The following is a 21,546-nucleotide window of genomic DNA, read 5'->3' on the forward strand; positions in this document are numbered from 1 at the left end:
AAAAGAAAATTGAAAAATAAATTGTTATAGAAATTATTTTCAGTACAAAATCTAGACTCAAATATACTCGGTATTATAGCATCTCATATAAATTACTTTGTGTGAAATATCATGATCTCAGCTAATATATAGTACCTTGATCCTGTGTCTGAGAGTCTGTTTGTGGTTTAATGCTGATCCCATTGGGTCTGGCTGGTGACTTGGTAGTCCTTGGTTTAGCTGTTACTGATGCTGAAGTACTGACTGTAGATGGCGCTGTTGGTGTTGAAGGTGAAGAAGTGGAGCTTGGAACTATAAATGGTGTTGTTGCAGACACTGGAAAATGTTTACACAATGTTTTGAACAAGAAAACCTTTGAAGAAAGTTATTACATTATAAAGATCTATTAGCATTCATATCACGACTTCAAAAATACATGTATATAAAAGGTATCCTATATAGTCAAAATGGTATCAAAATGTTAAAAAAAACACTTAACTAGAGAACAAAATTATACAGCAATCGGCAAACAAGTTGGACATGTACCTTTAATTATAACATTTTAAGTTGATATTATAATCAGTTTCTGGAGGATATAATTAACAAGATTTACAAATTCATTACTTTTCAGTCGTTTGCATATGAATCCTAAGTTGCGCTTGGTACCACAGGTGACATCATTCCATTGGCCCGAGGAGGAGGACATGGCGCCACACTCCTCTGCCCCGCGGTACGTCCTATTAGAGGGCTGTCCTGGCATCCAGTTCTGGTAGTTAAACGGAGTGCCATCGTACCACCCAAACCCAGCTGAAATGTCAAATATCACTGCTGCTGTTATCACGTATTGGTGTCTTTTTTTCAACACAAAGATGTTTTTAAAAAGCCACCTGAGGCATCGCCTCTCACACTTTTACATTCTGATGAGAGAAGGAAATCCCCCTCCCCCTTCATGCACCCCTGCTGCAGACCCTAACATCCTTATTATATTAACTCACAATTCTCCTTCTTTATCAACCCAATCCACATCATGGCAGACATTCCTTGATTCATGGTGCTAATTGTATCCAGAATAAAGTTGGTCTCCGCCTGGCTGGTTATTGACGCCAGCTGTCCTCCTTTCTTGTAGCATAACACACTTGCTTCTGCCCAGTTCTGGTAGTTCACCCCCTTGATGTAGTAGCAGTATCTCCCCTTGGGGAACCACGTGTCGTCTGGGCAGTAGCCGGCCTCCTCTGGAGGGGTCGGACTAGGAGTCACTGAAAATAAAATCTCACATTGCTGAAAAATATCATTTTAATATTTTAAAAATTCTTAATTTTTTAGCTGTTATACAATTTTTTTAAATCATACACATGCACAAAGGGACCACAGCTTGTGTAATAGCCCAAGTGCACATGGTCACTATATATGGACTCTCTCTCTCTCACACACACACATATTCACACACATGCATACATATACTTGAACGCACAAATACACACAAACTCATGCAGGCATCCACATATGCACAAACACACACACACCCACACACACATACCTGTAGTGTACTTGCACAAAGTGATCAGTTTAGCATTACAGTCTGTGGTCACCCACTGTCCAGTGCTGTTCATGGACACGCAGCGTCGGCCTGGGTCATCTAACTGGACATTACTGGCCCAGTTGACAAATACCAGTGACCAGGGGGAGTCCTTCCACTGGAAGATTTTCTAAAGAAAAAATTAAACAAAAAATTGAATGTATTTTAGCTTGATCCATAGATCAATATATATCAAATGAATTATGGAAAGATTAATTAATTCTGAATCAGTAAGAGCAGGGCGCATAACTTCAAAAATGGCATTTTAAAATTTAAGATTAAGGGTGCATTCCCAGAGATTTAGATCGATCCAGAGATTAAGATTTAGATCGACCTAACTCCCTGGGGGTTCATGCAAAATTGCAGTCAGCCGAGCGCGCACCATAGTTAATTACCCCCTTACAGCTTTCAGTAGGTGGGACAGACGCTTAATTAAGCCGGCTAAGCTGACAGTAATCTAGTGAGACTCCCCACAGGGATAAATCAATCTAAAATCTATGGGAATGGGGTCTAAGTGACATTAATAAATTCAATTCTAAAATCTCAAGTAATATCTAGGACAAGAGTTTTCTGTCTTTTCTCTATAATATAGTTTTTAGCACATACATGAAGGCTATCAAAACAATTCTCATATATTTTCTGAATCAATCATACAGGACAGGGGGATATTTCTTGCTTGGTATCATTATCATCATGATCCTTAAAATAAAAATGGATTATACTTACATAAGTAGTATCATAATAAAGTCCTAGCCACACAGGGGAGCCTAGGTCATTGGCCAGCAAATTCAGGTACGCCTGTTCAAAGTTGTTGGTTACCACAGCAGCCGTCGCCCCATCATTTCTACAATACTGCACAGCCTGTACGAGAATTAGAAAAGCAAAAAAAATTTAGATCTAGTTCCATCTCTAAGGGGATTAACTTTCCACATTAGTTCTAGTTTCACAGACAAATTATTAAAAAGAAAATCATGACAACACCATAGGTGAATTAAGGTGTAGGTAATGCAAAATAACATCACAATATTGGGTTGGAGGCTCTTTATTCATATGCTCATAGTAATACATAAAGATCTGCCTTGACAACTAACGCATTATAGGTATCATTTGCTATAGGAACCATCGTTACAGTAATTACATAATATAATACAACAATTATAATGAAAGTAATATTTTGTGTGTTTACACAAGGTAAAAACTGAATCGTATGTACCTGGTCCCAAGTTCTGGTGGTCAAGGTGTCCACTTTATAACAGGCGTCCAGGTACCTGGTGTAACCTGGTTTTCCATCACAGAGGGTGCTGGGGGAAGTGTTGGGGCGCCACGTGGTGCCAATAGAGAGATCTGGAGGGTGCAAGGGCACATTGTGTAAATTAAGACTGCTATTAAGTTCTACAGATATCTATATAATAAATATGATAAATGTACTGTTAATGTTTTATATATTTTAGTAAAATACGGAATAAGAACAAAGGATAATTCATGAGATCAAAATGTTCTACTCCTTTTATATTTCAGCTATATTACAGATATCATTTTTTATGGCAAATTAACAAAATAATGTAACCATTCTTGTTTGCATAAATAAGTTTTCAGATTTCATTCTTATGAAATAAGTTCTATCAAAGCAGTGCATTTGGCAAAAAAGTCAAAAGCAAAACTACAAGTACATATGCTGTAACATACAGTGACACAAGGTCTTTGCAAATTGAGTATTATATCTTTTAGTAAGTGTTCCATCTGTATATATGTTTTGAGAGGTTCTACAGAGTAATTATTTGGGAGACTTCACCTTCTTTCACATGACATGTTCGGTTCCGCTCTGAAGTCCGAACCAAATTAACTGGCCATGTCCATTGCGCCATTGACTCTATTGCTTAATAGCTGGGCTATTATATTAATTAAGCTATCAACCTCTCAAAAAATACCAAATAATACAGATGGAAAGATGAAGTAATTTTGCCTGATGTCAAAAGGCCTAAAACTGATACGCTTGCATGGTTATATGAAGTATGCACATTAACATTTAAGGCAGCAACACATAGCAATAGTCTATAGAATATATTCAACATGCTGCATGTCCAACAAAAACAACTAATTACAAGCTGAGATTATATAGTTGCTATTTAAGAAAACAAGCTAAACCAAGCTACACCAAGATGATTAGTGTTCCTGACACCAGACAGATGATTGAAAGCCAGATAAAAAAAGACAACCATACAATTGCAATAAGAGTGAAAAAGACTGAAAAATAAAAGGCAATTTCCACATAATACACAAATCGATAGCCCTTTACTGGATGTTTAAAAAAGAATTTAAGCCTGACACACAATAGGCAAGAAAACTAACATGGTACATCAAGTTTTTAGTTCTAATTCTATCCCTCATACCACTTAGTATCTACAGAAAAAAATGATTCAGCTCTAGTCTAAAAAATACCCTCCACCTTATGCAACTGAAGTTAGTGCAGCTGTTATCCATCAGCTTTTAACCTCTAGCACACAGAATGAGATGATAAATATAACAGACAGATAGATATGATAGATATCAGCAGCATATGACACCACCCATAGATGATACCTACTTGGTTGCACTGTGAATCCTGTTATACAAAACAATATACTGTCAGTTAAAATTGTACTTAGCCATCAGATTCACGCAACATTTGAATGACACTGAAAAAATCCCTGTGACTAACTTTGCTATGAATTTTAATAACTTTCAAAATACATAATTATTTAAAACTTAAACATTTTGTGATTATTATTATTCAATGAAAAAATAGAAATTGTTACAGTTACAAAAAGTATGGGTTATAATCATTGTAATTGGCTGTAAAATTTAAGGAAGAAATGTGAGTGAGAACCTACTACATCTCTCAAATCTGTTTTGTGACAACTTCTACGCCTGACATGATCTTTTTTACTTCGAAGTCCCTTTGGGGATTTAGAAAAAGACATTGACATAGAAAATGACAAGTATGTTGGTTAACCTGTTCGTTTGTTAACTGTACTTTTTTTCAAAGAATAATTCTTATAAAATAAATATCATTATAATGTCTTGGATGACTCTGTCTATACAGTCAGTCCTACCTTTCCAAGTTTGGCACACAAAACCTGTCTCAAAAGAGCAGGAACGGGACTGCCATTTCCCTGCAGTTCTTGTGCTTGTCTTCATCAAAACACAATCCTCCTGAAATGTATCAATTTGTATCAAAAATGTATCACTATGTATCAATATCTATCAAAAAAGTATCAATATTTATCAAAAAATGTATCAATCTATCAAAAATGTATCAATATACCTTGTAATATGGGGTGAACATTAATAACATACCTCTGTGGGCACAGAGGATGTTTTTTTTTCAAAAATGAATTTAATAAGAAAACATTTGCATGACAATGAAAGGATGTGGAATCTACATCATAAACTGATTTTAAAAGTTCCTTTATGAGATAGCTATCTTGAATTATATAAGTAACCAAAACACACTGAAACATTTTAAAGAGAAAAGAAACTGCTTATGAACAAATACAAAGCCAAAGACATCAATTATGTAAAACCACCACCAGTTTTAAATAAAAGTCCCATAACCATTATCAACTTTTTTTTTGCTGCAATGACAACAGTTAGCAACGCCACATTTTCTTAACTGTTACACCACTAAAAATCTATCAGCATTTGAACCCTCAACCATCATCAGATTAAAAAGGTTAGATCTACTGATCTACCATCACCAATATAACTTCAAATTTAAAGCACTCCACTGCAATTATTTCTGGCACAGCACCGAGCATTTGCAGGCAGGCATATAATTGTAACTTTAAACTGTCTAAGATCCAACAAAAATTTTTGCATTAATGATAACTATTTTCAGAACAGAAATAATCATTTTTCTACAAAATATCTATAATTGCCTATGGATACAACTGTTCCCCAGTCACACACTAGGGATTACATGTTACCTACTTTTGTGGCAGCTGCACTAAAGCTGTCATCCTGGTTGAAAAAATAGGAAGCATTATCATCCCTAACACATACACAAGTATTAGTTTTCCATTGCCTTTGCTAAAATGACAGCTTACGCACCTCTATCTATATATATTAAAATCTCCTGTATACACACATGGTAGAAAGTTGTAAAAAAAATGAACATCCTGAAAACAGCTTGCAATTTCTTATCGCATTTCGACTATATGAAAAAAAAAAAAATGATCAAAATGAAGACTGAAAATTCTGAAATCACAGGTATAATCCTGAAAACTGTCACCCATGTACACAGGCATGAAAACATGCACGTACACTCATGCAGAAGCACACAGACAAACGAACAAATGCAGATATGTAATATGCTTCAGGCCAGTGGTGGATTTAGAAGAGGAGGGGGGTCATAAACAAAATACAATATTTACTAGTAATGAAATCAAACTGTACATAAAAAACTACATACATCTCCATAGCTGCCAGCATTACTGTGGGGTTCTCCTCTGTCCCAGTTGGTGTAGCTAAAGGGTTGGTTGTCCACCCAGTGGTATGTGCCCTCTCGTGTTTTATCGTTAAGACCGATCCACATCTCGTAGGTTTTATCCTTCAGCATAATTGTTACAAAGCCTGAAAGTATTCAAAATTAGTGTTTCAAATTTTAAAAAAAATGAAATTTTCGGGTGGGTTGTTGAAGACAAAACATCAAAGTGCTGTGAATTTGTCATGCTCACTGACATTTTTATCTGTTTTTAATTTTCTTTCAGTGCCCCCACAAATGAAGAGAAAAGGCTGTTTGAAATCTTTTTGGTCCTCGCTTTATTTTTAAATAATGCAACTGTGAAATATTCACATTTCTTTCAAAAAATTATCATTATTATGAGTACCATTTCTATTATGAAAATCAATAATACAGTTTTATCAAACATTACAAATACTTTTCAGTCAAGTTTGAGTCATAATTTTTCTTCCATACTCTTCACAAAAGTTTAGGAAGCTTAATACAACATACCATAACTAACGTCAAAAATTTAATTATTTTCTTCAAGGTAACTTACTTTGTTCCAGCTCATTAGTAATGGTAGCTAGAGAAAAGGATTTCCCCAAAGCAGCACAGTAATCCCTGGCCATGGTCCAATTCTTCAACTGGAGGACTGAATCTCCATAGAAACCATAACACTTGTTGCCTAGATGCATGCACAACATAAATATAGTATTTATTGCCAAAATAGCAATAATAGCATGTTGTCAAGAGACAGATTTAATATAGTCACCATGGAAAAGGTAAGTTTTTGCCAAATGGAAAATAAGCAACTTAATATTTTGATTAAATGGCCACATCACAAAATACATACCTAAAGATGTTTTCTGACCGCGGCAACATGGACTTTATTTGGCTATAGAGTTTTTTTTTTTTTTTTTTTTTTTGTGAAAGGTGAGTACATTCTCTTAGTTTGTATGTCAAATTATACACTGCCACTCTCTTGCGTAACATGCATTGAACAACGCTCACTGCCAGTCTCGAACTTCTGGCACGTATTGCTCAGATGACATTGTATCAATCACAGTTATTAAATATACACACACACACGCACGCACGCACGCATGCACGCACGCACGCACACACACACACACACACACACACACACACAGAAGGGCAGCGTTCTTCTTACCTATGGCATAGTAGCCTCTAGGGCAGTTTCCTGGCAGGGCAGGGGTGGGCTGGGTGGTCACAGGTGTTCTGCTGTCCTTGTGTCTTTTACATATGAACCCATTTTTGTCTCCACAATTGTCATCATTCCACGTGCCTAAAGTTAAAATATTAAAACCAGAGATAATTTTGTGTATTCATATTAAATTTTGACCCAATGCTGACAACAAGGTTATTGCAAGTAATATTTCATGCGAGGTGGAATTTAAAAAGTGCCTGAGATTTGTTATCTTACAAAGGATCTATAGTACTTCAGTAAATCAGAGAAATTTTAATTTCAGTTTATCATAGTATTTCAACCGAAACATAGACAATTAAAGTGAATAGATTTTTCACATCTGAAACTCGAAATCAAAAACCAATCCCTATGTATTTAGAATACCAATCCCTATGCACTTGAAAAAAAAAATACATTGACAGACATTAAAAGGGCATATACAGGTTTGAAGTGACTTTGGTTTGAGGTAACCTTCATTTTATCGATCACTACTAACTGGAGCTTTTCATTAATCAAAAATGGAACATAAGACAAGATGGTCATTAACTAACATAAATAAAAGCATTGTGTCTCACACAACACACACATAATAAATCAATCAATCAATCAATCAATTTCCCTACCTGACCCTGTGTATATGTCCACACATCTCTGCCCTCCATTCCAGTCATTGGGCTCATTCTTGTTCCAGTTGTCATAGTCTGCTGGAGTGCCGTCTGACCAACTGGAGAGTACAAAATCAAAAGTTATGGATATTGATGATAATGAAGATCATGAAGCCATAACTAGACAATGAATCATCAATGAATGAATGAATGAATAAATAAATGAATGAGCAGAAAATTAAAATTATAATTAATCATATAAAAGACTGAGAAACAAACATAAATAAAAATATTAATCATAATCAATTATTTATTCAAATTGATTTATATCACTTAAAGTAAAAAACTTTTAAGTCATCATCTAATTTTAATAAGAAATTTCATCATCAGATGTTTAAGTCTTAGAGTATATGATGAAATGACGAAGTGATTCGGTAAATATATTCCATCTTACTGGCATCTAAAATTTTTGTTTATTCAATGTTTGAAATAAATTCTGTACTTACGTATAACTAATGAGGTTTAGCTCATTCAGTCCAATCCACAAAGCCGTGTTACGCGTATACATCTTGCTCATCTGTAAATTCAGGAACAACCACAGTTTGTACAATATGGCTTAGTATGCAAATTATCATCCTGTTTCTTTCTTTATTCTTTATTTTTAGATGAAAGTCTCTCAGATATGATCAAGATATTTGAATTATTTATTTACTATTTGGAAAGCTGGCTTAAGGATGCCTTATATTCAACTCTTAAGGTTACCTGTGAAGTAATAAACCCATTTTCTGTGCGTCCGTGAATGCTGGCCAAATCTCCGCCACTTTGCCTGCACCAATCACGTGCATCATACCAATTCTTTTTAACACTACTAGGTGAAACATAGAAGCAGTTGTCTCCATAGCCCAGCCAAGCACTGTCACCACAGTCAGTAGCTGGAAAGATGAGGGATCAAAGCAATTAATGACAAATACATTGAGCTCTACTACCACTTAGCTTTTGTCATGAAGAAGATAATGTTGGCTTTGGATATGGTCATCCATTCTCCATTTTGATTGTGACATGACTTGATGCAGGATTCTTGACCTCAAGTTATTTCTCTATCCACTAGGTGAGTTGCACCTCATTTCAGAACTTGCCCTAGAGTGTATTTATTTATTTATATATTTATTTATTTATTTATTTATCTATTTATTTTTCAGGTTTAGGACTCTTGCCCCAGTAGCTGATGGTTCATCATTTTCAAAACCAGTATATTCCTGCATAAATGAATTACAAGTACAAAATAAAATTGTTATATATGAATGTAAAAAGATAAGAATAAAAATAAGAATATGAGGTCAAACAACATGTCATACAAAATACATTTAACTTACGTGTCACTGGTATGGGAGTGGTGGGAGTGACTGGCGGTCGCGTGCCTGGAAGTTAAAAATAGTTTTAATTTTATATTCAATCCTAAATTAAACAAGATCAGGGCAAACAGCACCATTCCAAAACACCATTCACCTTTTAATATTCATTCTGAAGATACAAAAACCAGCAAATTTAGAACAGGAAAAAATATGTTTGACTACACCCACCCTGCATATGGTCTTTTTAATTTCCTACGGAAGAACTGCAGACTTTAAATTTGGAAAGGATCCAAAAAGGTTTCTGAACAGTTTTTATCCGTCTGCTGTTTCTCATTTTACCAGCATAAAATAAAATTTTAGTAAGCATACTGTTGCCTTGAAACTTTTTACATTTTACCTGAATAGCAATCCAATTTCCAGTATTTGTGAATTTTTAATTTGTATATTAAATTCTTATCTTAATTATCATAATAATACTATACCTTCTACCATGTATTTAAAAGATAAAGACTTCAACTTAATTTTATTCTTTTTCGTTCAACAATAAGATAAACTCTCACCTTTCCTCATCTTGCAGAAGTAGTTTCGTGCCAGGTTACAGTTAGAATCTTTCCACTTTTCTGTCCTCCCCACGGTCAGCTCTACACAGTTTTCCTGCCCGTTGTGGTTGTTGGGTTCCCCAGTGGCCCAGTTTGTATAGTCAACGCCTGTGCCATCGCTCCACACATGACCTGGGCAGAAAATTTTATATTATCCTATCTTCAATATCATATTTTATCTTATTTTTCTTCTCTTTTTGGTCAATGATTTCATAAGACAGCAAAGCTGACAAATATACAGACCTCAAACAGGAAATATATGTTGGCTTAATACATGCAAAAAAAATCAATTAAATACATTATTTATTTGTTCCCAATTAAATACATAAAATATTTTTTCCAGCTGATTTGTGAACTCAACCTTCATTTTTAACAAATAAATTTAAGCTCCCTAGTATAATATAATTTAGTTTTCTGATGACAGACATTTTGTGAAATCTACCCTAGTGGACTAAATCTCATTGAATTATGACCTAACCTCCAAAACTGACTTAAGAATTTTTGTGAAACAAAATGGGTTAGTAGACTAAAAGTGTCAAATCCATACTGTTTCAGTTCACTAACCTGTTGAAGTATCTCTGTTGTTCAATCCTATCCAAAAGTTTCCATACATGTAAAAATACCTGAAAGAAAGTCCAAGTTCATTTACTATATTTAACTAAATAACTGGACAGTTATTTAGAATGCCATATATGTCTTCTTGTACATTTCTGAAGGAACTATAGACATCAAGTGCTTTTATTTTAGGGGTCTTATAGTTCTTAAGGATTACTTTGGGAAAGGTTACTAATAGAACATCAACTATGGGAAATGTTATTTTAATTAAAATTAAAATGGAACATCAATGAATATATAAAATGCAAAAATTCCATGTCATTGTATCATGTTGGACTTCCATGCACCATTAGTCTACAAGTTAGACAGCATGCCCAAACTACCTGGAAACAATAAGCAGTCATAGAACTGATAATAATAGAGTTGTGGTATTTGGTATGATTAAGCCAGAGATTAAGCTCCTCAGCCCCTGAATGGTGGTGATCACTCCATCTCAAGGGCTATATGAGCCACATAGTTAAAAGATTTTGTATTTATGCACATTCTCAATCCATGTGTACAAGTATTGGCTCATGCAGTGAGGCATGCAAATGAGCATGCAGTACATGCATTTTCAATACCTGAAACTGATTGGATGGAAAAAGTGGAACCGGTGGTTCCTCATATCCCGTGGACTGAAATACATATCACAGAAATATATATATATACCCCGACTGCCAAGTCAATGTTTCATTTTTAATTTATATCTTTGTGGTGCAGGTCACATCTGTGACCCAATTATATTATAACATTATATATTATCATTTTTCATTAGGTAATTGCAGGGGATTTCAACATTTACATGGATAAAAATAAATGTTCAGTGGCCCAGCAAAATTTATTATCTGTTATCCAAGAAGGGGCATATATTAAAAGTATATGTTGGCAATTTTACACACTAAAAGACATGTTTTAAATCTTTTTGATTACTTTAACTTTTAAAATTCCCCCTGATCATGCCCATGTAAGCCACCCAGCATCAGTTCGTGTAGTGATCGAAACAGCAGTTTATTTTTTCTTCTGCTAGCTACTATAATTGTATTACTGTATATCCAGTTCATCTTGTAAGCCTTAAAAGATCGCGTACCTGCTTGGTACACAGGTACATGTCATTCATTCATTCATTCATTCATTTTAATGAATACATGTACATGTACAGTACTAGAACTTACCCAGGAAATGTCCGAGATGACTTCACAAATGTCTCCTCATCCTGACTGTGTATACTCAGCAGGTCTCCGCCATATGATCTACAATCTGCACGCGCCTCTAGCCAAGTTTTTAAGTCTTTTGCATTTCTGTTATAAACAGCCTGAAAAATTCAGCAATTAATAAAGTGCCACGTTTAATGGTGTTGGCAAATTTTCTATTTTAGGTTTTAAAAATCTGGATGCATTTTGGTTTTGTGCCTTGGAAGTAAAAAAAGACCTCCATATACTTCTCCACATAAAATGGCACAACAATGAGGCAAATTTTGACAGCACATGTCATTATAATACCGTTTTTGCCCAATGTGCAACAGCTTGCCAGTTATGTCAGGTGAAAAAAAATTAGAACCTTTCATGAGAGCATTAAATGAAACATCAAATCTTTCATTAGATTTTTCAACAAACATTAATATACGTAACTCAAACCACACCTTCTCTAACAACTGGCAAAATAGGGGACGGAGCATGTTGAAAATAAATACACTATGATGACAAAAAAATGACCATAAACCACTTCCAATACCTTATAACAATATCCATTTCTTTCAACCCAATCAGCTGGGCAAGTCACAGGGACTGGTGTTGTGGTGGTAGTAGGTGCTGGAGTTGTTCCACCACCAATGGTGTAGTTCCTCTTATATTCACAGATGAAAGTTCTAGAGGTGCCGCAATCTCTGTCCTTCCACTTGGCACTTGGTTTGTCTATTGTGACGCATCTGTTGACTCCATTTCCTATGTACGAGTGTCATTAATGAAAAATTTACTTTTCTGATTAGATGATAATAAATATAAATTCCAAAATATTTTTTCTTTCCAATTTCAAATTCACAAAGGAATCGCACAAAAAACAGAGACATTTCATAAGAAATTTAGAAAATCACTATTCTCATCGAAATCTTCACTTTTTTCAGAACACAAATTTGCTCAGTTTTTCATATACAATACATATCACAGAAAAAGAGGTAAAAATGAATTTTGTTATCCCATTTTATTTATTTATTTTTTTTTCTTTTATTAATTTTTTTTTTTTGCAAAACCGAACACTTTTCTTTACAGTCTGTAGCCAACCTATCAATAACTAATGTTCAAGATTGCAACCTGGCTTACTGCTGTCCCAGTTTGAAGCCTATCTGAATGACTACTATATGCCAGTTTGTAGCCTATCTGAATGACTGTTATCCCAATCTCAATTTGTAGCCTACCTGACTGCTATCCCAGTTTGTAGCTTACCTGAATGACTGTTATCCTAGTTTGTAGCTTACCTGAATGACTGCTGTCCCAATTGGTATACCATGCACTGGAGTTCTCACTCCACCTGTAGATACCTGTTGGGTTACTAAGTCCAATCCAGTAACTGTCACTGGGTTGTTGTTTTAACTTGGTGAGGAAGTATGCTTGAACTAAGCTAGAATAATATAAAAATTCATATTACAAGAATAAAAATTTCAATTCACAGAACAGAAATGAGAACGGAAAATGATGAAAACTGCAATGTTCAAGGGGTTATCAACCTTATCAAGGGGTTGAATTCCAAAACTTCAAAAACATTAAGTGGGTACTAGTAGGCAAATCTTGCAATTATATCTTTTTCATATGTGAAGACATTCAAAAAGTACAATCTTATTAATAAGTGCAGCTACATATCATATGCCCTCTGATGCACACTAAAATAAGGGCATTCAATAGCTCGATCAGCATCTGGGCCATATTATATATGGGAACATTTGGCACCATGGAAAAGTCAACATGATATTGTGTATAGTAAAAGAGACAAAATCTCAGGATTACAATCTACTCAGCATGAATTAGGAGTTTAACCTCCTTCTTATGCTGCAGATAAAGTGTCTGTATCTTAAAAGTTAATTGATTTATAAAAAATAACTTAAATTATTCACTTTGATTATTCGCACTTGCAACCTAGTCAAAATAAAAAGGGAAAATACTACTAAATTCAAAAATAACAGTATGAGTATGTGGAATCTTACAAATTTTTCAAAGCTGCCAGATGTCCTCCTCCTCTCTGACAGTACCTCTCTGCATCTGCCCATGTGGCCCCCATACTAACAAAACTGTAGCAAGAGGAGCCCAATGCTGCAGTGGTGCCCTGAAAAACCATTGTTAAATATGTTAGTATGTTTACAAAACCATCATGAGTTGACTCCAACTGCCTGGATTTTGTTATGGTAAAAATAATAATAATAATAATTCTGAATAAATAATCAATTGACTTACACTGGGACATCCAGTAGGATACAGTGGTAACATGGTGACTGAACTGGACACTGGCACAACCTTTAGCGATGTTTGACAGATGTACATGTGGGTACTGTCACAAGAATCATCATTCCACTCTCCTTTCTATAAAGAATGAATAAAAATTTAATGTACTTATAATTGATGCAGTATTGTATAATTCATATAGTGACTGAAAACATACATGATGAACCAAAAAACATACAAAAATTACCTATAAACAGATTTACTATGTGACAAGCATAAAAAACTGATAGACAGACAAAAATCAGAATCGGAGAAGAAAAAAGAGACAGAAATGGTAGAGGCAGACAAATGGATGGATAAAAGGAGCAACATGGAGACAGACAATCAGACAGACAGACAGGCAAGGAGAGAGAGAGAGAGAGAGAGAGAGAGAGAGAGAGAGAGAGAGAGAGAGAGAGAGAGAGAGAGAGAGAACATGCACTGTGTCAAATTTGCACCTACCAAGTCTGCATTCATAGTAACACAATCCTCGTTGACACCCACATTGTTATTTGGTTCCCCTTTGTTCCAGTTAGTGTAGGTCACTTCTCTTCCATCTGTCCACTCAAAGGTCATTGGTCTCTTGAGGTCATTCAGACCCAGCCAATAGATGCGATTGGTCACTGGAACCAGGTTAAGATATTTTTCTCGTAATTTGACTTCAACAGCAGACACAGGGATATCTTTTTCAATTATGAATTTGAAGTTAGTATTATAATCTTTTTAAGTTATTCAGTTTGTATTACACAAAAAATTGACAAAAAGATATCAAAAAAAGTCACTCTGTGCTGTATATTGTAACTAAATACATTTAAAATTAATATCAATTCTTAAATATATCAACTAAATATGAAAATATGAAAAGAAAAAAAAAACATTTCTTTTAGGTTCTTATCACTTGAAAAAAATTATGAATGAATTTAATGATCAAAACATACACCAAAGAAGACAAATAAAATGTATAACAATATATTCTTACAGCTTGCATTAGCCTTTGACTGAGTGGTCAAGAAGGCCTGGTCTCTCTCATTCATAACAGAGGCCAAGTCTCCACCTTTCAAACGGCACTGGGTCCTGGCATCCATCCAAGTAGTTTCTTCAGATACCAGCAGAAAGCAGCCATCGCCAAATTTCTTCCAGCCAGGCCAACAGCCGTATCCTTTGCCTATTAAATAGCAACACAAAGATTAAAGTTGTGTTGTATATTAAATGTGGTTTTTACACTGAATTGGAAGCAGTCAATTCGCTAAAAGTACTTTTAATAAACAGACAAAAGAAACAGTATTTTTTCAATAAGTTATGACATATCTTTAAATACAAGCAAACTTAATAAAATATATTGTTAAATAAAATAAAATAATTTGTATTGAAACAAAAAACTTCAAAGTGTTTCCATTTCAGTTACTACCAAAGCACTAAAAAATTCACTCTGAAAATTCTTACATTGTGATAAACAGTACTAAGTATTATTAATAAATAAATAAATAAATAAATAAATAAATAAATAAATAAATAAATAAATAAATAAATACCAGCTGGTAAAGGAGTGGTAGAAGGAGTTCTGGCCACAGTGGTGGAAACAAGACCTACAAAAAAAAAAATAAAACTTATAAAATATTAACATTTAATTTTTTTAACAAATGACTGATTTCAGTCCAACTTTTCTTTCTGTGTAAAGCTTTAATTGACATGTCAAAGAAGAAAGGGCCATAAATGTCTAACAATAGATCCTATAGCATTTGGTCGTAACAAATGTTGACAGACCAAAAAGGCAGACAAATTTAAAATGGCAACTATTCAAAAGGCATTCTTTTCTCCTATTATATATATATAATAATCACATCTAACAATTATAGAACAGAATGGTTTCAAAATAGAGTAAAAGGGGAGAAAAAACCAAGATGATAATTTTAAAATAATGTTGTTTAATTTTTTATATAATACAATTAAGAACTGTATTACTTTAATTTTACTATACAATCCAACTATTTTGTGCTGCAACTAAACATACATTTTATTATGAAAAACTTACCTTTTTTCTTACAGATATATCCAATTCTTATATCACAGGTAATATCATTCCACAATCCAGGACCAAATTCACTAGTAATCTGCATACAATCTTCTGACCATCTGTTGTTTGGCTCACCTAAACAATGTCATGGTAGAATGACAAATTTTTATCATTTTCAAAATGGCAACCAAATGCAAAATGTCTACTGCATACTTGTTTAAATAAACTGATTTAACACTGAATAGACAAAACCCTAATTATAAATACAAATTTAAGTTTTCTTCGAATCACTTTTGAATCAGAAAATTCACCTTTGATGAATTATTATGTGATAAAATTTAAATAATGATAGATAATAACTGTATTTCATTAAATTGAAAAGTTTATTTATCTGAATTATTGACCTGACATTTAAACTGAAAAAACAATACATTTGCCTAGCATGCATATATTTGAGCATTGTTACCAGTAAAAACATGTACCATAAATAACAGACATTTAAAAGACATGTAAAGTTTAAGGATACAAGGGAAGGAATGTCATTTTACATATAGTTCAAAATGAAATATGAGTTGAGAAGCTGCAGTGTAAGTTGCGAGTGTCATCTTTCCTGAAAAATACACTTTATAAGTGGAGTGGGGTATGGGTATGGGTGTTAGTGCAGTTGCAAATATTTCATATTGGGAGTGCAACTTAGCGTAAATAGAGTTAACAAGCACAGGCTCTCAGAGGTTTATGGATTCAAAGGAGGAGGGGGCTTGGCTTCATAGGTATCAAGGGAAGAGCATGTTAAGCAGATAAACAGGGGTTCTTGTTTTTGTTTCAAGAAAGAACTCAAAAGAAATATAATAATAGGCACTGTCACAATTTGTGTTCTGCTTTAACAAGATAAAGGAAAACGTCAACCGGGTAATGAATGTTAACTACATGCCAAAGGATTATAAACATCTAATTTTGGGTTACTATTTACTCTATATGCCTTAAAGCTATTTGTATTGCTGTAAAAGACACATTTCTAGGCTCTTCTAAACTTTTCCCCAAACAAAGAAGGCTAAAGTGTAATCCCTCCCATCATCACATAAAAACTAATAAAACAGCTCACTAATAGCTGCAATATACAAAAAGCATTTGTTCATGCTTTTAAGTGTTAAGTCCCCATTCCCTACAAAAGTTCATTAGATTTAAAAAAAAGCACATTGCTATAGCATTCTAAACACATAAATACCAACCAGAACTTACTGAAATATCCTTGACATCAAAATAAATGTGTATTAGCACAATTGGATATACATAATTAGGGCATAAAGTCATGTACAAGGGTGGCAGCTGTGAAAGCAACAGGGATATCATGTGTACATTCACTGCCATATATTATACACTGGTGCAGTATATGTATACTTACTGTAATTCCTTTGATCCACAACCCCAAATTTGTCTTTTAAATTTAAGAAGTATATATACGCTATTACAATGACTGAATTACATGTAGAATCTCTGATCATTTCTTAAATAAGATACTGAATTCGTATTTGCATGAACTATTTACCACTGCTGAGAATTTTTTAACGGCTTGTTTTTTGTCCAGATGGTCACACAAAATATTGTATGCTATGTCAACGCTCACTTTCAGAAGAATTACCAACTGTATGTCGAAATACAATTGTCAAGTATATAAAATAAAAAATGTTCATGTAAAAATATGCTAAATGATTTAGAAAAATATACAAGCAGGCTAATAATGCAAAAAAGACATTTTCTCCAACATGAACATTCCAGTAATAGTTGAACTATAAAACATGTACAGTAATGTCCAAACATGGTTACATAATGCAGCATGTTATATTACTGCTCGTATAAAAAAACAAAAACAAAACAAAAAATCCTAGTGTTTTCATTCTTAAGCTTAGAGAGATTTTACAGTACAGGTACATCATATTAGTTTCAGTATCAATTTTTTTTTTAAAATCTATGTTATTTAATGACATCACACATTATATGCACTTACCTACATCCCAGTTGAGATAGGAAAAAGGCGAGCCATCTGTCCACCGCCAGCCTCCTTCTGAGGTCAAATCATTGCCACCTAACCAGAATGTAATGGGATATGCAATGGCAGAGATTTTGCCTGAAAATTTAAAAAAAATATAATAATAATAATAATACAGGTTTATTATACTCTCTTTGCAATATATACAAAATATTAATTTCTTAAAAATGGAGTAAGATTCAATCACTAAAAATAAATATTAAAGAAAATAGTAAAAACTAGAGGATCAGAGAGGCGATACCGCCTCCAAATATTGTACCACCAGCTGGAGCAAACGCATTCGTATAGACCCCCACATACACAAAATAAGGGACACAGCCGCCAGTTTTGTGCTTGACAAGCTGTAAAAATGCAATCAACAAGAATTTTTAAACTATTGCAAAAAATATATATGGTACAATCAAATTTAAGTTCTTTGTAAGGTAGGTCAAGGGTCAATTTCAAGGTCACAGTAAATTGCCAGTATATGACTTCCTATTCAAGTTCAAGAGTAACTATGGACCTATCTCTGTCAAGTTTGAAGTTAAAAGAGAAAGAAATTAGCAGAGTTCAGTTCATGATAAAAAGTAGGTCAAAGGTCAATTTCAAGGTCACACTTAGATTGCCAGTATAGGACTTTCTATTCAACTTCAATAGTAACTATGGACCTATCTCAGCCAGTTTTGGAGATAAAAGGGAAGCAAAATTTGCAAAATTCAGTTCATGGTGAAAAGTAGGTCAAAGGTCAATTTCAAGGTCACATTTAGATTGCCAGTATATGACTTTCTATTCAAGTTCAATAGTAACTATGGACCTATCTCTGCCAGTTTTGGAGATAAAAGGGAAGCAAAATTTGCAAAGTTCAGTTTATGGTGAAAAGTAGGTCAAAGGTCAATTTTAATGTCACATTTATAATGCCAGTATATGACTTCCTATTCAACTTCAATAGTAACTACGGACCTATCTCAGCCAGTTTTGGAGATAAAAGGAAAGCAAAATTTGCAAAATTCAGTTCATGGTGTAAAGTAGGTCAAAGGTCAATTTTAAGGTCACATTTAGATTGCCAGTATATGACTTCCTTTTCAAGTTCAATAGTAACTATGGTCCTATCTCAGCCAGTTTTGGAGATAAAAGGGAAGAAAAGTTTGCAAAGTTCAGTTCATGGTGAAAAGTAGGTCAAAGGTCAATTTCAAGGTCACATTTAGATTGCCAGTATATGACTTCCTATTCAAGTTCAATAGCAACTATGGACCTATCTCTGCCAGTTTTGGAGATAAAAGGGAAGCAAAATTTGCAAAGTTCAGTTTATCGTGAAAAGTAGGTCAAAGGTCAATTTTAAGGTCACATTTAGATTGCCAGTATATGACTTCCTATTCAAGTTCAATAGTAACTACGGACCTATCTCAGCCAGTTTTGGAGATAAAAGGAAAGCAAAATTTGCAAAATTCAGTTCATGGTGTAAAGTAGGTCAAAGGTCAATTTTAAGGTCACATTTAGATTGCCAGTATATGACTTCCTTTTCAAGTTCAATAGTAACTATGGACCTATCTCAGCCAGTTTTGGAGATAAAAGGGAAGAAAAGTTTGCAAAGTTCAGTTCATGGTGAAAAGTAGGTCAAAGGTCAATTTCAAGGTCACATTTAGATTGCCAGTATATGACTTCCTATTCAAGTTCAATAGTAACTATGGACCTATCTCTGCCAGTTTTGGAGATAAAAGGAAAGCAAAATTTGCAAAATTCAGTTCATGGTGAAAAGTAGGTCAAAGGTCAATTTTAATGTCACATATAGATTGCCAGTATATGACTTCCTATTCAAGTTCAATAGTAACTACGGACATATCTCTGCCAGTTTTGGAGATAAAAGGAAAGCAAAATTTGCAAAATTCAGTTCATGGTGAAAAGTAGGTCAAAGGTCAATTTCAAGGTCATAGTAAGATTGCCAGTATATGACTTCCTATTCAACTTCAATAGTAACTATGGACCTATCTCTGCCAGTTTTGGAGATATAAGGGACTAGATGTTATAATTTTGGAGTTACCATAATGTGCCTTAAATTTCGTACAGAAAAAATTAATTAAAATAAAGAAAATGTCATTTTGGTCAAAATTCTTGAAATAGGAGGTGCTCTGAAGTTTCAGAAGTTCAAATTTGATGAAATAATGTCATTTTTGAACACAAGTTGTCTGCTTTGCCAAGCCTTATGTTTTATTTTTCCAGAGTTCAAAATTTATTATCCATTACCGTACTGCACATTTTGCTTTTACCACCAATATGTACTTTTTGATACAGCGTAACTCGAAAACCGTATGGAATACAAAAAAACCGAGACCACCCCCAGTGTTGGGCTTTACATGCTCTACAAAATGCAAAAAAGAATGGGTCTCTAGCATTAACGGTTCCCGAATTAGAGACAGTTTTCAGTTTCGGTATCTTATGGCCGCTACTCCCGTGAAAATGCACCGATTGACCCCAAATTCATGGAGATGAAAGATGACCTGAAGGGTAACACTTTCCAATAATATTATTGGTTAAGTCTGTGTGGTGTCTGAATAACAGGGCAAAAAAATTTTTTTTCGTAAAAAATTTCATTTTTTTGAAAATTTTGGCCCATTTGACCTTGAAGTAGAGGTCAAAGGTCAAATCCAAGGGTATATTTGAAATCTACACATATGACTTTTGGAAAGCCGTCTATAGAAATTTTTCCCATAACTCCTTCCGTAGGGTAGATAATTAGCATTTAATTTTGCCATTTTTAGACAAGGGTGCATTGCAATGAGTGCCACACCCAGACCCCAATACCGACAAAGCCCAAATTTTACGTGGAACGAGTTGAGATTATAGGTGACCTAAATCCATGAGATGGGTACGGGGGCCCTTACCGTCTAGGAGGAGAAGCGGTAACGGTAGCCGTCCGGCGGAGCTGGCGGAGCCGGCGGAGCCAACGGAGCCGGCGGAGCCGGCGGAACGATCCGGACGGGACCGAAACCATGTGTACCGCCAGCGCTAACGCTGGTGGTACAATAAAAGATAGTGTTTGTCATTCTTTAAAAAGCCAAAAGTTCAAAAGCATGCACAGTTCATTGACACAGAAATTGATTTGGAAATTTAATACTTTGAAGTGGTATATATGCACTGTATGGGATTGTTTTATTTATTCATTTATTTATTATAACTTTTATTTATTTATTTATTTATTTATTTATTTATTTAATTTACTTTTTTTTTTTGAAAATGATTAGAATATTTATCTTTACGTGTCTTGTCTTATTATAATTATTATTCCTACCCATGTGCCAATCCTACTTACTAGTGATATAACCCTGTTCCACCACTGAGGTAATACTGGCCAGATCGCCTCCGTTGGCTCGGCAATGGGACAAGGCATCATGCCAGGTCAATTCTTCTGAGTGGAACTGATAGCAGTAATCATTTAGAGGATTGTCCTCCCAGAATGGACCGCACTTCGAGGACCAGGCGGCTGGAATTATAGTACTGGTGTTTAAATATATCCAAAAAGGGATAAAAATGAAATCCAAATATGATATAAAACACACACCAACCTCAGGAAGCGTTAAGTGATATCTTTACATGGCAAGTTCTAACCAACGTGTCTTATTGAATGGCATTAGTGGAGTACAATGCAT

The 21,546-nt window shown here is 34.3% G+C and overlaps 1 protein-coding gene across 6 annotated transcripts in view; it reads right to left on the reverse strand.

The window, feature by feature from the left end:
* The window catches only part of LOC106165881 (macrophage mannose receptor 1), a 39,541-nt gene that overhangs the window by 2,334 nt on the left and 15,661 nt on the right, over window positions 1-21,546 (reverse strand). Inside the window, exons 16-46 of one of the 6 annotated variants that reach the window (XM_087018388.1) lie at window positions 21,210-21,380; window positions 17,882-18,001; window positions 17,279-17,311; window positions 15,895-16,011; window positions 15,395-15,448; window positions 14,842-15,027; window positions 14,325-14,485; window positions 13,836-13,961; window positions 13,589-13,707; window positions 12,866-13,008; window positions 12,127-12,335; window positions 11,568-11,707; window positions 10,977-11,030; window positions 10,366-10,424; window positions 9,763-9,933; window positions 9,224-9,268; window positions 8,613-8,782; window positions 8,357-8,427; window positions 7,869-7,969; window positions 7,210-7,344; window positions 6,595-6,723; window positions 6,006-6,166; window positions 5,525-5,554; window positions 4,648-4,747; window positions 4,140-4,157; window positions 2,769-2,899; window positions 2,282-2,416; window positions 1,517-1,685; window positions 975-1,235; window positions 604-786; window positions 136-315 (exon numbers count right to left, since the gene is read on the reverse strand). In XM_087018388.1, coding sequence (XP_086874514.1) covers window positions 136-315; window positions 604-786; window positions 975-1,235; window positions 1,517-1,685; window positions 2,282-2,416; window positions 2,769-2,899; window positions 4,140-4,157; window positions 4,648-4,747; window positions 5,525-5,554; window positions 6,006-6,166; window positions 6,595-6,723; window positions 7,210-7,344; window positions 7,869-7,969; window positions 8,357-8,427; window positions 8,613-8,782; window positions 9,224-9,268; window positions 9,763-9,933; window positions 10,366-10,424; window positions 10,977-11,030; window positions 11,568-11,707; window positions 12,127-12,335; window positions 12,866-13,008; window positions 13,589-13,707; window positions 13,836-13,961; window positions 14,325-14,485; window positions 14,842-15,027; window positions 15,395-15,448; window positions 15,895-16,011; window positions 17,279-17,311; window positions 17,882-18,001; window positions 21,210-21,380 — 3,882 coding nt within the window. The remainder of the gene's footprint in view (window positions 1-135; window positions 316-603; window positions 787-974; window positions 1,236-1,516; window positions 1,686-2,281; window positions 2,417-2,768; window positions 2,900-4,139; window positions 4,158-4,647; window positions 4,748-5,524; window positions 5,555-6,005; window positions 6,167-6,594; window positions 6,724-7,209; window positions 7,345-7,868; window positions 7,970-8,356; window positions 8,428-8,612; window positions 8,783-9,223; window positions 9,269-9,762; window positions 9,934-10,365; window positions 10,425-10,976; window positions 11,031-11,567; window positions 11,708-12,126; window positions 12,336-12,865; window positions 13,009-13,588; window positions 13,708-13,835; window positions 13,962-14,324; window positions 14,486-14,841; window positions 15,028-15,394; window positions 15,449-15,894; window positions 16,012-17,278; window positions 17,312-17,881; window positions 18,002-21,209; window positions 21,381-21,546) is intronic. The other 5 variants (XM_087018389.1, XM_087018392.1, XM_087018394.1 and 2 more) reach the window with 5 other exon arrangements.

This window comes from Lingula anatina, chromosome 7 (genome assembly GCF_051362555.1).
Source record: "Lingula anatina isolate TDL-2025a chromosome 7, LinAna3.0, whole genome shotgun sequence".
Classification (NCBI taxonomy): Eukaryota; Metazoa; Brachiopoda; class Lingulata; order Lingulida; family Lingulidae; genus Lingula; species Lingula anatina.